General features: G+C 39.4%; 1 protein-coding gene across 1 annotated transcript in view; it reads right to left on the minus strand.

Moving 5' to 3' along the window:
• MMS22L (MMS22 like, DNA repair protein) overlaps positions 1-18397 on the minus strand; it is a 144313-nt gene that overhangs the window by 12083 nt on the left and 113833 nt on the right. Inside the window, exons 16-20 of the mRNA XM_065401695.1 lie at positions 17144-17294; positions 12383-12525; positions 11433-11575; positions 11104-11263; positions 8422-8591 (exon numbers count right to left, since the gene is read on the minus strand). Of these exons, the coding sequence (XP_065257767.1) occupies positions 8422-8591; positions 11104-11263; positions 11433-11575; positions 12383-12525; positions 17144-17294 (767 nt within the window). The remainder of the gene's footprint in view (positions 1-8421; positions 8592-11103; positions 11264-11432; positions 11576-12382; positions 12526-17143; positions 17295-18397) is intronic.

The raw sequence follows: 18397 nt of genomic DNA on the forward strand, positions 1-18397 counted from the left end.
AGACACCAGCTATACTGGATTTTTGGGTAGGGGGATAGGGAGGTTGTTGCACCAGTTTAAGGCAACGCTTCCTTTAGCGCAACTTATCCTGGGTACATCACACCTTTCTGCTTTGCACTGGTACAGGCTATCTATTGGTATACCTACAATGTTTAATTACACTGGTGCAGGTACCCCTAATCTGGACAAGTCCTTAGAAGTGAAAACAAACAGCGGAGAGATGGGAACATCAATGGAAAACCAATTCTGAGAGAGGCCTCCGATCACTACTGTAATAGTGAGTTTATATTTGCTGCAGGATGGCCAAAGTTCTGTTTTCCTACAATTTTGAGTTTCCTTGTGAGACAATCCTTCAGGATAGGATTATAGCAAGGACTGGGCTGTCACTTCTTCCCATAGTGCTTCTACAGCAACCAAGTGTAAATGACACCATCCTGGCCTCTACACAGGGAAGGAACTGGTCATTTTCTCCTAATGGGGGCACTAAGGTTGATGAAATAGGGCTGCAAAGGTGTTTTTCCTTACCTGTTGTTCTACTCAAATGATCATGCTGATTCTATAACAGTTATATACAAGGTGTATCCCTATCTTATACCAACTCAAGAAGATACAGACAAACTGACCAGGATCACATCAATTTCACTTTGTCCTGGCAATAAGCTAGTTATAAATTTGACTTCTAAAATTATATCAGTGGCAGAGGCATATGTGGGAATGAAGAAAATATTGTATACAACCTACATTTATATAGAGGAAGAGCCAAATTCACACAGCAGTGTTCTGGTTCTATAGTCTAGATAAGTTTTTTAATATTTTTCGGCTTCCAAAATCTGCTCTATGTTATTTATGGCACAGCATATTCTTCAAATCTGATTTTATATTCTAAATTTTGCAGACAGCTGGTCACAAATAGTAAAAACTGAAAAATGTGAAATTTCAAAGTTGTTTTTATTTCAGAGTGTCACTTTTTTTAAAATTGAGTTTAAACAAAACTTATTGAAATATTATTTACCAAAACCCAAGACAAAAAAATGGTAAATGGATGTCTTGCTTATTATTTTTTAATACAAGAAATGAAACAATTCAATGTAAACAACTTTTGGTGAAAATGTTTAATTTTTGAAAAAGGCTATTTTTTTTCCAATGAAAAATTATACTAGCTCTAATTTTGGATGTAAAATATACACACCCACACACACAAAAATTAAAAGCAGAAAAAATAAATTAAAAGTCATTTCAGTGGCAAGTATCCGAACAAAGTTAGCTCCCTAAAGAAGCTCATGATGGTGGTGTCAAGAGACTATGCAATAATTCATTATTGCTTCTTTTCTTGCTGCCTCTTTCCTCGTGGTGGTTTATTTTACAGAGTAAGGTGAAAAATCATTAGACATATGTAAAAAAAATTGTAGCAGTGTAAAGCCTGCTACAGATTGCTTTTTTACGTTGGTCATGTTGTAACCAAAACCAAAATCCACTAAAAAACACAATGAATAAACTAGGCAGCAAATGTCTGCCCAATGAGTGAGCTGAATAATGTCTTTAGTGAAATTAATATATATTATTAATAATATATTAATATATGTGAAGAAAAAAAAATCCCCTACCTGTGTAATAGGTTTCTGTGAGAGTAGGTCCATCACAATAGGTCCTCCTCCCTTCACTGGTGACTGACAGGAAGAAGGATGAGTTAGAGGGGGAAAAAAGATAGCCCTATCCTGTCACAAAGTGTCATAGTGGAGAGTGCACTCAGAAACCAGAAAAAGAAACTTCCTTGGAATTCACACACTAATAGGTTGATCAAACAAACTGGGAGGCTTCTTGACATTTTCTGGAATTGAGAGTCATTTTTCTGGAGAACAGATGTTTTGGTTCCATTCTCAGGAAAGAGAGAAATCCAGAAACTCAAAAACCAAGGAGCTTAAGGACCTGTCTGACAGATAGATGTTGCCTGAGGATAACTCAGACACCACTGAAAGAATGTTTTAAGTGTGTCTTATGTGAAATACATGCAGGTTGTTATTGAAGTTTATTTATTATGGTCTTGTATCTTCTGATGAGATGTTGCACTAGATGTACATGGAAGATTGCTTCTTGTGGCACAGCTGTTAACAAGACTTAAGAGATTCCATATTGAATTCCCTTTATTCCAAAAACTAGCACAGTTACCTGCAATCTAAGATTACTCTCAAGTCTCCTGAATGCTTCAACACTAGAAACAGGAGAGAAAAGACATTCATCTAGCTGAGCTGAGGGACAGGAAGAACACCACATAACTTGGGAGTATAGGATACACTTGTTTACAGCTTCTCCTTTCCTCAGGCTGAAGAAATAATAATATTAGCAACATTAATTATTATTATTATTTATTAAAGGATTAGATGAGGGAACGCTCCTTGAGCTTGAGAGAAACAAGGCAAATTCTCAGAGCAGCCAGGTGAAAAGACAAAAATAATCCACTTGGCTGATAGTATGTTTTCTTATTCTTAGGAAATGGGTAATTCTGCTTCTAAACATATTTAGCCATCCTAACGAATACAATACCAAAAAGTGTGCCTTTACTGAATGACAGGGATGGAAGCGATTGTTTGTTCTGAAGTTCAGTGACACACTCCACTGGCTAAAAATTTAACAAAAATGTTGACAAAGTTGAAGTAGCATCACAGATTCTAGATCATCAGTAGCCAAAATAATATGATTTAAGTTACTTTTCATTTTTCTTTAATTATTTTATGAGAAGATAGAGCTATCTATCTTGACACCCAAACAAAAAGAACTCTGGTGACAAAAGATTTATTTAGAATTGTGCTGAAGCCTTTCGTTCCTGAATCAAATACCTTCCTAAAGATGCTTCCATTTTCCTGTTTGATGGATCAGATAAAGCTACCTCTTCAAAAGACATATATGATTTTGTAGATCACCCAGTAATATGGGAGTCTATTTTTAGAGAGGCCCTCAGACCATTTTTCTCCTTAGGGGAGGGTATTATATGCTTTTTGGCAGAGGAAGTTTATCAGCTCATGGGTGATAAACTTCCTCCTCATGGGTCTTCCCTCTCATGGACCTTTACTCTAGATTGGAAATAGTGCAAAAACACCTTTCTTTTTGTGAGCATCAGGAAAAAACACTTCTCTGTGGTAGCAGAATCCTCAGTCAAGTCTTGGGCACTGATCTCATTAGGTGGCTCGTGTCCTCTTCTTTAAAGTGCCTCAGTGAAGAGTCAACAGACCCCGAAGAGGATGCTGAATAAATTTCCCCTGCCTCCTCAAACCTTCTGAGAGAGAAGCTTGGATTTCTTTTTTGCACACAAATGCATGTCAGAATTGTTATGCAATATAGGGCTCTTTGTTTGGCGACGAAGAGTACTTCTTGCTCTTATAAGTGTTTAGAGAAGGCAAGATCTCCATGGAGGCCAAGATAGAGAGTTGATACAGTAGCATCAGAGAGTTTGGTTTCACTGAGGTATTTTGCCAGCTCCATATCCTAAGTGGCAAAGTGGACTGAGCAAAAGCTCTGTCAGGTGACTTGGAGAAACGTTCATGCCACCAGTGGCCTAGGAAGCAAATACAAGGATGAGTACTATCTTCTTTTGGTAGATCCTGTCAGAAGTTAGCTGGGAACCTGCCCTCTTGTGTGAAGGAGAGGACGAACCTACATTGCTAGACTGCAGCTAACTGGGTTTTGGACTGGAGGTTTGACCTCATCCATTTCAGACACACAGACCTTCTTTATACAGCAGATAGGCATTACAGGGAATGTTGATAAAGGCTGCCTTATTTTTCTCCACTTTTATCATGTTTTTCAGGCATCTTCTGAAGAAAGAGGAAAAAAAGTCTCCTGAGGAGAAGTGCATGCCAGCATCATCTCCTCACTTAAGCAGAGTGGCAATAGATTTCTGTGTGCACTAACAACAGGGACTCTTTGTGCCAGGAAATGCTTCTTTCTTCTGATTCATCCATCTATCTGTCAATCACCTATGAAGAGAGAAGGACCTTTTAGTATGGACTGCTGGTACTATTCACTGCAGAAACACCAAACTGTCTAATGATGACATATAATGTCAGTCCTGCTGATGGAATAAATCTGTTCACCAATTAATGTTGTACAGTGCCTATAAAATACATGCTATAATTCACAAAATGCGGTACTGAACTTCTTCAGATCTCTGACAGTACAGTACAGTACAGATGAGGGCTTTGAAGGCCTGTCCCTTGAGAGATGCTGAGCATGCTCAATTCCATTAAAGACAATAGGAGCTGCGCATGCACAGTGCCTTTCAGGATCAAGCTCTTATAATACTGATAATTTGAACAGAGGACACTATAGGCCCCATATATATATAATACATATTCATTTCACATACACACATCATATTCTGCAAGACATTTATACCACTAAATTTGGAAATAATAGTTTTAGTGCACAAACACTGTTACCTTCATCACTGTTGGCAAATTATACCAACACTCCTCCAAATCATTTTCTAAATCCATTTTATCAGCAATTAGAACGATTTTCGGATTCCCAGTAATAAACTTCAGCAATTCACTAATACATAAAACCAGCTCTACAACAATGTTTCCAAAGGAATAAAATGCCTAATGTTGGATGTTATATGCCTTGCCTCCTCATCTCACAATTAAAAACAGTGCCATAAAAACTTTAAAATGGCCATCCATTCATTTGTTTGGTGCCTCACCTTCTAATGTCTGACACTTAACCTCTCTGCACACAACTTTGACAACAAATCCTATCAAATTCTTAACTACAGCATTTCCTAGGAGGTCATCAGCTGTCACAAGAACAGTCTGTACAATGGTAGAAGAAACAACCTTCCTTCAGCACCTCTTAAGATAAGAAAAAGTACCAGTTTAAAATTGTGAAGTGATGCCAGGGCCTCAGCAAGCCTGAGAAGGCTGGATCAATTAGGGAACACTAAAGAATCTCCAGTAAGTATCCTGAATGTAGTGGAGAATGGACCCTGGGTATCAGGAACCCCTCGAGATGTGTACATGTTACTTAGGGTTTTCTGAACCCAAACCTATTGGTAACTATCTTTTCTTCCAGATAGTTTCAGGAAATAAATCAGTGGGAACACAGCTCCTCCTCTGATGAACGATTGGTACAAACGCGAGTGCTTTTGCCCCCAAATCCCTTTTTATTGAGTCCAAAGCACACATCTAAAATAGCAACAGTTTAGAACAACCCAGATATAATTACCAAAAGTCTGAGATGGTGTCGAGTGGTCAGTGGTAGGTTTCTAATGGCCAGCCTTCCTCCTAGTTGCTGGGGAGTTGAGTGTCAGCCTTCTAGCTCATAGAAAACCTCTCTGAACTTCTCCAACTCATGCACTCAGACACATCTTTTTATAGGTTGCTCAGAACAAAGCGCATAACTCAGTCACCCCTTGCAAACTAAAAATTTTCCTAACATCAACAAGCAGCTCCTAGTATCATATCAACAAAAACTCATAATCAGGAACATCCATATCCCAAGTCAGCTATCCACACTTTCGCCCACTCCCATGGTTCCTCCAATTTTACTTTCTATCCTTATCAGCAAAACTGCAGCGGCAGCTATTTTATATGCTTATACAAAGCTCAAATTATTCGTGACTACATGGTGTTCTCGCTTCCAGTTAATGGTGGCTAAGTGGACAAAATGGGTGTGGTGGTGTCAGATCAATTTCTCTCATACAGAAGTTCTTTAGCTCACATTTATTTAAGCAGCTAACTAAAATAAAATAAATGCAGTAAGTGTAATTAGACAAACCAAAAAAACACACTAGGGACAATCTTAATGCAGTTCTTAATTCATGCACGTGGCATTCAGACATATGCAATGGGCACCCTAGATATACCTGATATTTATTTTCATCTCTTTAAAACATACCTACAGTTTGGGGGTTTTAGCGTAGTTAGAACATATCACAGTGATCATAATGAACTCCCACAATAATACTTACTTGAGATTCTAATAAACCACACCTATTCATGCTGTAGCCCTCAAAGTACTCACAATACAGAAAATCAAAAGAAAAAAAGGAGAGGGGGAGAAAGAGAGAGAGGAGCTTTGCCATATTCCCTAAAAGATCTGGGCTTTGCCAGTATAAGCTAGGGAAGTTCCAGATTTGAGGACCCCTTAGGAAGAGAGCCCCCTTCTTTTTAAATCAGGGCCCTGTTGCCTTGAGTAATTTGCCAATTGCAACTGCAATAGTATCACATGGGGAGTGTAATGGTTTGGCAAATCTGTCTACATACAAACTTATTAATTCCGGTGGATTTTATGAAATTCATTGTATTTGGAATCAGCCACTTGTTACCAGCACTGGTGGCACATCTCTCCCAGGCCAGTAACAATGGAGAGTCATTAACATGAATAGCCACAAAGAGTAAGAGCACCTTAGAACAATGGGATGGTTCAAGCGTACGGAAACTAGTTTTCCTCAGATTGTCTGCAGAGGGATGGAAAATCCCCAGAAGGAGAACAAAAAAAATCAGGCATTAGGACTGGCTGTTAAAAACTCAGATGCTGCGCACACACAAAGGGACGTGGTTTCTGGTTCAGAGGGATTCTTTTGGCTGCCAGACCAGCTCAAGCTTGCTTACAGGAGTCAACAAGGAGAATGCATGACCAGGGAGAGAAGACTGAGTCAGATGAGTCAAGTCCAGGGACTCCTGAAGGGACTGGCTACAAACCCAAAGACATCTTGGAGTAGTGAGGGGGCAAAGGAGGGATGGGTTTTGAATGCAGGTTTTTTGCATGGATCTGTAAGTCTCTAGGCTCTCTCTATGAATACAGCATGTGTACTTTGCAAAGCCTCACTGTCATATGCCCCGGAAAGGCTAAACTTTAAACTGGACTACCCACTATGGCAGAGATCTGGGATAGGGTGTGCTTAAGCTATTGGGGAGATTGGAGGGAGGGCGGGGCAGCACTGGTCTTGCGACCTAGGGCAAGTGGATTGTGGGGTCCCAGTTTCACAAAAGGGTATCAGCAGAAAGTCAGCACTCAAGGAGTGAGGCTAGAGGGCAGAGACAATGCCTGGAGTCTGACCAGATTCAGGGCAGAGTGCTCAAAAGCTCACGGATCCAGCAGCGTAGGGAGTGTCCTGCAGGGGGAGCTCAATAAGGACTGTGTCAGGGAGCGAAACCAGGGAGCACTGCTTAATTTGTAATGAAAGAGGTGCCGGGGCTCTGGCAATTTTTTTTACATTCATAACTGATGCAGCAAGCCCAGAGATGCCTGGGTTCAGCACTGGCACAAATTAAGCACTGCCAGGGAGCTAGGACCCAAACCATCTAGGACTTTATAGAAAACCATTATCTGAAAACTACACCCAGAAGCCTATTGGTTTTCAGCACAGACTACAGAGCACCAGTGTAATATACTCTGTGGATGAAATACCACTTAGCAAGCAGGCTGCCACATTCTGTAGTAATATCAGCTTCCAGATGGTCACAAGGTATAGACAGCATCTCAAAATTCCCACAAACCAGCAAAGAACTAAGTCATATACTGCTATGTCATTATATAGTGATATTAATTTTACTATGACATGCCATCAACCACAATGTGACTTTTGGATAAAGGAAGAAAGCTGTGGGATGTCTACAATGTTACCACAACCTCTGAATTTAATTACAGCCTTGTATTACTTAGTTGCTTTTAAGGACAGTAGCAAGAAGTTTATGCTCAAAGTTGGGTTTTGAGGGACCGTAAAAAAGGGTTTGACAGAAAATAATGTACACATTTAATTATTTATTTTTAAAATAGGTCTTTTCGCTCCTTCAACCCCAATGTAAACAACCTCCTGCATTTCTAGTAAGCCTTACAGCATTTTGAGAGTAAATGAAAATGTGCGGGGGGTGAGGGAGAAACAGACTACAACCAATACTGGAACCAATGACTGGACCAAATCCACTGTCAAACCACTGAGATAACAACAGGGTCTTCTCAGAAAATCCACAAACACAAAAAACAGTAAAAAATAAACATTTAAAATTATCTAACCCCTAGTAAACTAGAGTGTTATTAAGGTATATTTAATAACGTATATTTACAAATTCATGTTTGCTTTCTAATCTCAACCAGTGTCCTTTTATCCATTATGCTTATTTGATCTGCTGTGTCAAAAGTCCCCCATTTCACAAGCCAGTGTTGGCAATAGGTCAGCTAAATCTTCTCTATACACAATGATCAGGCTAGCGTATATTGGAGTGCATCCTCCATCACTGCTATACATATTCAGAGAGAGGTGAACCAACTGGGGTGGCTTTTTTTCCCTCCTACTCTCCACAAGAGGAAAAATGCTACCACTTCTTGTGCTTGATTTAAATGAGATCAAAGGCATTTTTGTAGAAAAAAATTCCATTGCTGTTCAAGAAGTTGTTTGCTTGCTGATAAAGGAATTCAGATATTTACCTGAAGATAAAGAGGAAGATTTTCCCGAATGGCAGACAGCATAACGGCAGGCAGCTCTTTGTCTTGCTGAAACACGACAAGTGGCAATAGCAAGCTATCTATGATGCGGAACAAAAGCTGTTGTGCTTTGGAAGTTGCCAGTATTGGTGCCCAGAACTTTACAAGGCCTCCTATTGAAGAACAGTCAAGAAACCCAAAAAAGTAAATTACAAGCAGGGGAAAAAAAATCCAAACAGGCAATCTGTTGTTACATTATCCACAGGTAACCATAGCAACCCAGTTGTCTCATTTTCAAGTACAGTCTGCTTAGTGAACCTGGATACAATGAAAGTCCATTTACAGTACAGCAATATGGAAGTCCCAAATTGTTTCAATGCATAACATACAAATTGTAATTTCAATTACAGTGAAGTTGTTTTGCAAAAGGAATGGCTACAACATAAAAGGGGGCCATCTTATTATACCTCTGTGCTATAAACGTTCCACTATTTAACTACTGTATTTGGCATATTTGTACACTACATCTGCCTCTCCCACACATGCCATAATATGCGTTCTCAAACTTTTTCAGTGTGAATCACATCTTCAACAGACAGATTGCCTTTAGCTTCCATTCACAACTGCATAACAGTCCTATGGCAATAAGAACATTGTTTACATGAAAGAGCAATATTAGGAAAATATTTTATATATATTTTAACTCCTTTTAATGCAATTTACCAGCTGAAAACAAGGAGAAGCCAGGTCCATAGAACCAGGTGCCTCTTTATAGACTGCTGGTGATCTATAGTTTGAAAACTTCCATGCTATATAAGAGCATCACTTCTTACCTCTTTTCAACACCTTTGTGTACTAATTTGCACAGTTCCCTGTCCTTAGTTTACTGACTGTAAAAGGGTGTCAATGTAAAAATACCTTGACATCCAGGAACAGCTTCATTAAAGCTGAAGTGCAGTTTTTATTGAGGAAATGGCTGCATACTCAGCAGCCTTTTATTACTCAAAGTACAGTGCAACTAATATAAACAGTCTAATAAAACAGATTCTTGCCCATACAAAGTAGTTCTCATCAACTGAGCACAATTTGAGTGTATATCCAATTATAAACAAGAAAAGGCTCCCTACGTCATAAAATACGGGGGCATCCCAAGGAAATATGTTCAAGACTGAATAAGTAACAGAAGAGATCAAAAATAGGCTTTTACAAGACGTTATTAATGTATAGAAGTCAACCCATTACCATCTCTAAAACCAACGAACAACAACATTCATCTTGTGGAGTGAAAGAAAACACAGTGATCAATCATAATGAAACACAGTGATCACTTAGCAATATTTCTAATAATGCTGTCTAGTGCCCAGTTTTCTTCCAACTACCATACACAAATATTTTGAAGAAGCATAATCACTCTGACCCAGAGTTCTATGCCCATTATCACTGACACTATGTATTTGGTGGCATATGGCAATGCAATTTAGAGACACGTATGATGCCCATACTTGAGAGGCTTCCAGATTTATCTGGAAAGCATCTTACTGTGTGACTGCAGTTTTACAAGCTCACAGCAGGTGAAGAAATGTCTGAGATTACCTTAACTGACAGAACAAAACCATAATTCCCATTTCACTCACTACTTTTTTACTAAAGGAAAAGGACAATTTCTTGTATCGAGTGGTACAATTTCAGATTCTGATATCATCACCCTTTCCTATGGGCAAGGAAAGAGAGGGAAAAAATACCCTTTAGTCATTTTATTATATAAAAATGGTTCTGGCATCTGGATACTTAACACAGCTCATTTGGTTGATAGCTTATGTACCAGAATATACAGATCTGGGAATCAGAAAATAAAAACATTTACCCATCAATAATTCTGTTAAATCAGATATACATTCGGTATTCTACTTAAATGTTAGTTTTGCTTACTTCAGTAAACAATTCCCACTGTTTTAAAGTTGGTGCTTTCACTACACATATACATGTGCACACAACCCTCTTTATCTTTTATTTAAAGGTAGGTAGGCCTTGGGTCAGATTCTGGCACCTTTATTCATAGTTAGTACCACTTTATTCTTTGAGCAGTCCCATTGGTTTTAATGGCAATACTCAAGGAGTAAGGAACTATTCAGTATGGGTAAGGCTCCCAGAATATGGCATTTAATAATGTGCACACAGGATCGAAGAGAAGAGTGCCAAAGTAATGCTCATTTAATTGATAATTTACATAGTCAGACGCACAAACATAGCATTATAGCAAAGATACTGCAGACTAATAAAAATCCCATTCTGTTGCCATTTTTCCTTGTTTTGTTCCAGTAAAGATTTTCAGTGAACAAAAATATTAAAACCTCATGATTTCAAATGAAAGCTAAACTTTGTTGTATTCACAGCACAACTACAGAGGAAGGATTATTTTTTGGAGGAGAGAAAATATTGTTGTTTCAGAGGATCAAGATAAAAGGGTGAGAAAGATAAAAGAGAAAATTAGGAATTTTGCTTTTTAGTAGTTTTCTGATATTTAATCTTTTAAACATCAGGAAAATAGATTATTAAAAAGTCCACACAAAAAGTTGTTCATTGGTGCTGTGTTGAGTCACAATATTTTACTCATTCCATACACAAAACTATTTCCTGTGCTACTGAATTATGAAACAAGATGATGTACGGTTGCAAAATCATTACCTATAATCGAGTAAGTGAGCTGCAGGCCTTCAGCAGGTCCTTTCTTCTGCAAATAAGGTTTTACATATTTTACCACGTCACCTAGATATTCTAAAGTCTTTGTTACCATGGCAGATTTCTCAGCTACAGTCTGAAGGCCGCTGTAAGTTACACCAACAGCCTGAGAACACAAAGAAAGTTAAATAGATCAGACTCTGTTGGATTTTGTTTGTTTTTATTAAGTACTGTGCTGAAGCTTGGCTAAATAAAAAAAAAAAAAAAAAAAGCACATTCAAGTTTTGGTTTTACATTGCACATTGTAACTGTCCTGTTTATAAGAGGTACAGTACCTTAATGAATTGGACAAGAGCATTCTTAGGGTCTTGCTTGAAGATTGACTCATCAAAATGTGCCTTTGAGAAGATGTTTTCTATTTCTGAGAGTTTAAAAACCAATCTTGTCATTTCAGTCAGCTGCTCCACATAAACTTTCCCTGTTTGTTATAAAGATAATATAACTGAGAACGCAGTATACTTTGCTAGTCAATTCCACCTATGGTTGAGTTTTCTATTTATCTGTTAACAAAATCATGAAGTAAAACACAATTCAAAGTCTTTAAAATATGAAGATTCCATAAGTTAAGGTTTCTTACTAGACAAAGGGCTTGTTTCTAAATTAGGCAAGTATCCAACACTGAGTGAGAGTAATGAGTATTAGGAGTAATCCAAGCCCTTCACTCTACCGTTAGCATTCCAGAATATACATTAATTACAATTTACAGAATATACACGAACAATATATTTTAGAAGATTTGCCCTATAGATAATTAGAAGTGCAGTATTCTAAATAAGTCTGAATAAATATCATTCAGGACATAAGGATGAAGCAGCCAAGAAAGCAAAATATCCAATCTAAAATGGGAAAGAATTATTCATAATTGGATGTTTTTCTTTTTAGGGAGTTCACAGCATGATTCCTGGTTATTTACTTCAGATTTTCACTTTTTTCAGAGCAGTTCTTCATGGGGGAAAAAATAGCTTGTCTCCTTGGGAGCAAGTTTTTGTTCTTTGCTTCCAAGGAAACAGCTCTTTTATCTTTGTTTGTGATAAATTTGTCATATATAGAACAGGCAAAACATCAAGAAATAGCACAAGCCGTGTAAAGAAGCACATTTTGTAATAAGGTAAAAGTAAAGAAATACAAACAAAAATACATTTTGTAATTAGTTGAAAATATATGCCATTTTTGCTATATAGAATCGCTACAGCAATTCAAACACTAGGGAAATGTGAACACTCACCGACTGTTCGCTCAACATCTGTCCTGGTCAATGTACCAGTAGGCTGATCAATGTACATTTGTAAAATACATCGAAACCAAGAACGTACTGACAAGGCTTCATAGGATGTATGTCCCATACCAGAAAAAGCTTCAGACAATGTGCTGCACAGATACAGTGGTGGGGGGAAAGGAAATAAGTAAAGAGCTGGAAAAAAGCCTAATTTTACTTTAGTTTTATAGAGAATGTTTTTAGCAACCCTATTTATAACTGTATACAAACATAACACAGAGAGAGGGCCAAACTTGGCATTCCTTTAAATACATGCAACCTACAGAATTTTGCCCAGAGTTTACAGATGCCCAGATACAGGTGATCTGCTATATTCACTAGTGCCATATGTGGCGATATAATTTACAGGTCAGATGTAAGACATAAAACTGATGTATAGAAAATCTGTACAGTTTGTTATTTTTCAATCCAGCAATGGGAGTCTCTCTCTACTTGGAAGAGAGGTGATTTGTTTCGGCAAAAAAGATTGTGACCAATCAAACATAGTTAAGGAGAAAAACCTCACTAAGGCAATCTAGAGATGGTACAAACGACTGTGACGTGACTGTAGAGGAGGATAGTTCCTTTTATACTCCCTTGTCAAACACAAAGAGGGCCAGATTCTCCCCTAGCTTACACCACAGCAAATTAGGACTAATTACATCGGAGCCAGTGCAGCTATACTTGTGTACAAAACAGTGTAAGAGAGAAGAAAAATCAAGTGCACAAGTCCATGGCAGCACACTTCCCAGATATTTCCAGCAGCCAAGTCCCACATAGACCCCCAACATCATTTGAAAATATTCTGTCAGACCAAACATCATTTCAACACTGAATATATACGTTAAGTATTATGAAATCGGCACCATTTTATAATATTTAAATGTGTGATGCAATTTATACTCCTGGGGGAATTCTGCACCTTAAAAATTCTGCGCCAAAAAGTTAAAAATTCTGCACACAATATTTTAAAATTCTACAAAATTCTGAAAATTTTATTTGTCAAGATAACTCTACATAATCACACCAGTTTCAATTATTTTGGTAATTTATTTCAAAATACCTGTCAGCAAGTATGTCTGTAACAATACAGACACACACAAAAATTCCCCCAGGACTAGAGAGTTAAAGAAACCCTATGACAACCCAGTTCCTGTTTCTCTGCCCCTTCCCACCCCCCAGAGCCAAGCCATATCCCCCAGCCCAGACGACAGCCGTGCCCCCCCCACCCAGCCCAGGCACCAACCCCCTTCTTTCCAGAACCTAGCTGTGGCCCCCCAGCCCAGATACCCGCCCCCTCCCTCCCAAAACCCAGCTGTGCCCCCCGAGCCCAGACTAGGGTGACCAGATGTCCCGATTTTATAGGGACAATCCCGATATTTGGGGCTTTTTCTTATATAGGCTCCTATTACCCCCCACCCTCTGTCCTGATTTTTCACACTTCCTGTCTGGTCACCCTAGCCCAGACACCCATCCCCCTACCACCCATGGATCCAGAAGGAGAAACAGCCTGTTGCTGGGTCCCAGCCAGGCTTGTGTAGAGTTTCCTGCACACCTGTGTCTCCTTCCCTCAGAGCGTGCAGGGAACTGCAGCTGCTAGGAACTCTGTACTCCCCCTCCCTCGCCCCCGCTGCAGTACCATTTATGTGTGAGCTGGGCTCTGCTGGGTCCAGCGCCCCTAATGGCAGCCAGCAGCACTGCAGCCCATTTCTGTGGGGGGAAATGAAATTATGCGCAAAAAACATTCATTTCTGCAAAATTCTGCATTGCGCACTGGCGCAGATTTCCCCCAGGAGTACCTGTTGTGGAGGCAGACAGAGGGGGCATTGTGGCAACTCTATTGGCGGATGAAGCAGATTCATCTGACTCCTAATGAGCGGGTATCATGCCAGGTAGGTGTTGGGTGAGTGCTTGGCTGACCGACTTTGCCAAGGAGCTCAATCACACTAGTTGGTGCTGCGATGCCCTCCTCTGATGTTCCACAGCTTCACGGACTTTTCTGATATATCTAATGAGTGCCTGCTGCTCTTCTGCCCAAGCAGCATGTGCCTGTGTAACTGTACTTAATTGCAGTAGGAACGCCTGGCTGCAGGAGAAAACATCTCCTCTGCATATTTCAATTGCACTGGGGAGGAGGTTAGAAAAACACCTGTCAGGAATGGTCTAGATAATACTTAGTCCTGCCATGAGTGCAGGCGACTGGACTAGATGACCTCTCAAGGTCCCTTCCAGTTCAATTATTCATCAAGTTGTGTATACATGAATTTATCACAGTTACTCTTATCCTGTCCCTCTTCCCCCTTCTCCAACCTACTGTTGTGAAACCCACATAATACTGTCTTAAAAATTGTATCGTTAACTCTCTGGAACAGGAGTGCCTACTACGGCCCCAATCTTGCAAAGACATGCTTAACTTCATGCGTTGTGAGGAGCCCAATTTAAATCAATGGGTTTAAAGTTAGGCAAGTGTCTAAGTACCTTGCTAAAGAGCATGATACATGTACAGTGCCAAATGCTGATCTTGACTGATAGGTTGCTCAGGTGTCCATAATTTGTGCGCAGAACCTTTATAATAGGTGATAAAGCATCATGTAGAAAGAATCCAGTTTTGATCTCAGAGACCAGGCTGAGTTTGCCGGGGTGATAGAAAAAAAAATCATCTTTTTGCTTGTAAATTTAGCTCATTTGATGTAAAAATCATTAACAGTCCATAACCATGAAGCGCCAGGTTGCCAATGCTTAGATCAGGGATCGGCAACCTTTGGCCCGCGGCCCGCCAGGGTAAGCACCCTGGTGGGCGGGGCCGGTTTGTTTACCTGCCGCGTCCGCAGGTTCGGTCGATCGCAGCTCCCACTGGCCACGGTTCGCCGCTGCAGGCCAATGGGGGCTGCGGGAAGTGGCGCGGGCCGAGGGATGTGCTGGCTGCCACTTCCTGCAGCCTCCATTGGCCTGGAGCGGCGAACCGCAGCCAGTGGGAGCTGCGATCGGCCGAACCTGCGGACGCAGCAGGTAAACAAACCGACCCGGCCTGCCAGGGTGCTTACCTCTGGTGTGCCGCGTGCCAAAGGTTGCCGATCCCTGACTTAGATACTTCGGTGACTTGTGCTATAAAATTGTCTAAAGTCAACAAACAAACATATTAAGCATATGATCAAAAATTCTGCCTTGTTTATCTATATAAATTAAAGGGTTGATATGTTAAGAATATCGATTCCTACCAAACAAAGGCCCTATCTTTGGTACTTATCACTCCCATCACCCTTGTATCTGAGCACCTTGCAACATACCTCTGCGGAAAGTACTATTATCCCCATTTGACAGGGAGGGAACCTAGGCATAGAGAGACTAGCTGACTTATACAAAATCACAGGAAAGCAGAGCAGGGAATTGATCCTGGGTCTAAGTCCCAGGCAGCACTCTAACCACTGGACCATCCTTCTCCTCTCTCTTTGAACACTGCCTGTCTGCCATAAGCACTGCATGCCACATAAGCAGCCAAATTTGCTCTTTGTCTCTGCCAGCAAGATTTTGCAACACTTTTAGCTGTTCCAGTCCTCATATCTACTCTGACTGAGATTTACTCCCCTCTTATTTTGAAGCACAACAGAATCATAACCTGGGTTTACTTTGGATAATAACTAACATGTGGTTTAATTTCTTCACCTCCAATGCTAAATACAGCCCAGAGCAGAGAGTGAGAGACGCCCCTCCCCCCTCAGAATGAAGTCTCTGATTCAGTGAATGTTTATGTACATGCTTAACTTTATGCAGACCCATTTAAGTCAATGGAACTACTCACACCCATACATTTAAGCATGTTCATGTTTGTAGGATTGGGGCAAAAATCTGTTAAATAAATCTTAGGATTCTACTCAACGTGCTCATTCTTACAGTCTCAGACACTAGTATTGTGCGAAAACCAGTATGAGGTTGCCAGATGAAAATGTCCACAAGTCCAATTTTATTATTTTGGATATTATTGATACTATGCTGCACCCCTCCCTAAATATTTTTGTTATAATAGAAACCTAAATATTTAATTATTTCTCTTGAATTTAATATTAAGCACCTATCATCAGATCTCTGTTGCAATATCATAAAAAGTCCAGAGGAATATTAAGACTCAAGCTTAAAACCTGTAAGCATGAATGAAAGGGGATAAACAGATGTTGGAATTACCAAGTCATAACATTCAACATATTAAAATTCAACTATGGGTGCTACTGCTTTACCTCTTAAGCGGTAGGGATGGTAACAATAGTAGAAGGGGAGGAATAGTCAATATGCAACTAAATAAAGTACAATACTGCATAGGTCAAGGCATTTCATTTAGCTGCAGTGTAATGGCCTTCAGAAGAGTATTGATACAGAGTTATTGTCTAGATCCCAGTTTTCCAATACCAATTAGCAACAACACTTTTTCCATTTGGAAAAAAAAGTGACTTGCTGCATGAAAGAAAAATTAACTTTGCAATTTAAATGTCTACCTGTCAACTTTCATTATCCAAAGCCATAAGAAAAAAGCTTTAGAAAATAAAGGAGGACAAAACTATAATAAATTCAAGGAATCTAGAACTTACAGAATTGCAAAAGGTCTATAACAAAGAAACTGGACCACTTGAAGGGAGGCACTGCTTTTTAAAATAACATTTTCCTTTAGACCGATGAGCGAATGAGGGGACTTTGTATGCTAGAAAGGATCCGAAAGAACAAGAAGTTTAAATTGTTCACCTGTTTTGTATTAGATGACTGAGATATCTTGATACCAGCTGGGGACACACCATATCATCCCATCCAAACAATTGCATCATTGCTAAAACAGGCTGTGGCTGGAGATCTGATGGAGCTGTACAGGGCATGTCCAAAGCTAACAGAGTAAAACCTGATTTTCAACAGAGAAAAGGGAGGGGCAGAGTGTTAAGTTTCTCCAAATATTTAAAATATATTCCTGTTCTACTAACAGACAGAGTCTGCTATTAGTTATTATTTAATACATATGATTCTGTCACTCCCACAGGCCACAATCATGACTGGGAACCCATCATGCTAGACACCGTTTAAATGCATATGAAGATGCAGTCCCTATCCTGAGGAGCTTACAATCCATGACAACACACAAGATACAAAATTTAGCAGACTGATACAATCAAATACACACCGTTTAAAAATACATTCCCCCTCCCTTCATGCACGAGTACATTTTTTGTCCTATAACCATTTTTAAAACACTTTCTTCCTCCAGGAATGAATTTTGGAGGATTAAACTACATTTCGAAAGGTATGGGATCTGTAGAATTGTGTTTCTTGCTATGTTTAGAATAAACTTTTGTAAATGAGAGTTCCTGGGGGGTGGGGGGGGAGAGAGTGTAAATACAGTGCTAATGACAAAAAGTTACTTTTGAACTGAACAATCCCACGTAGGCCAACACAACATCTTCAGATCTAGAAAACTGTAAAATGAATACCTGCCACAGAATTTTTTTTTTTTTAGAGACACAAAGTTGGTGAGGTAATATCTTTTATTGGACCAACTGCTGTTGGTAAGAGAGAGAAGCTTTCGAGCTACAATTTAGATGTCACAATTTTTCTCTCACCAGCAGCAGTTGGTCCAATAAAAGATATTACCTCACCCATCTTGTCTCTCTAATATCCTGGAACCGACACAGCTATAACAACACTGCATACAGAATTTTTTAATGAGACATAACCATGCTCTTTAAATTGGTGGGCCACCATGGAACCTACATTCAACACTAACAATAAAAAAATTATTCTCATAGCTCATTCTTTATGCCATGGATAACAAATACATTTCAAGGCAGGCAGGAGACATATCGTGGAATGCTGATATGTTATTAGACTAAATGAAATCGGCAACAGGAAAGGAGGTTTGGAAGACTGATCTTTATTTTTTGATAAAATGTAAGATGCTCACCAGCTCCCAGCTTCCCAGAAACCAGCATATTAATAAATTAACAGTATACT

This window comes from Emys orbicularis, chromosome 3, assembly GCF_028017835.1.
Source record: "Emys orbicularis isolate rEmyOrb1 chromosome 3, rEmyOrb1.hap1, whole genome shotgun sequence".
NCBI classification, from domain to species: Eukaryota; Metazoa; Chordata; order Testudines; family Emydidae; genus Emys; species Emys orbicularis.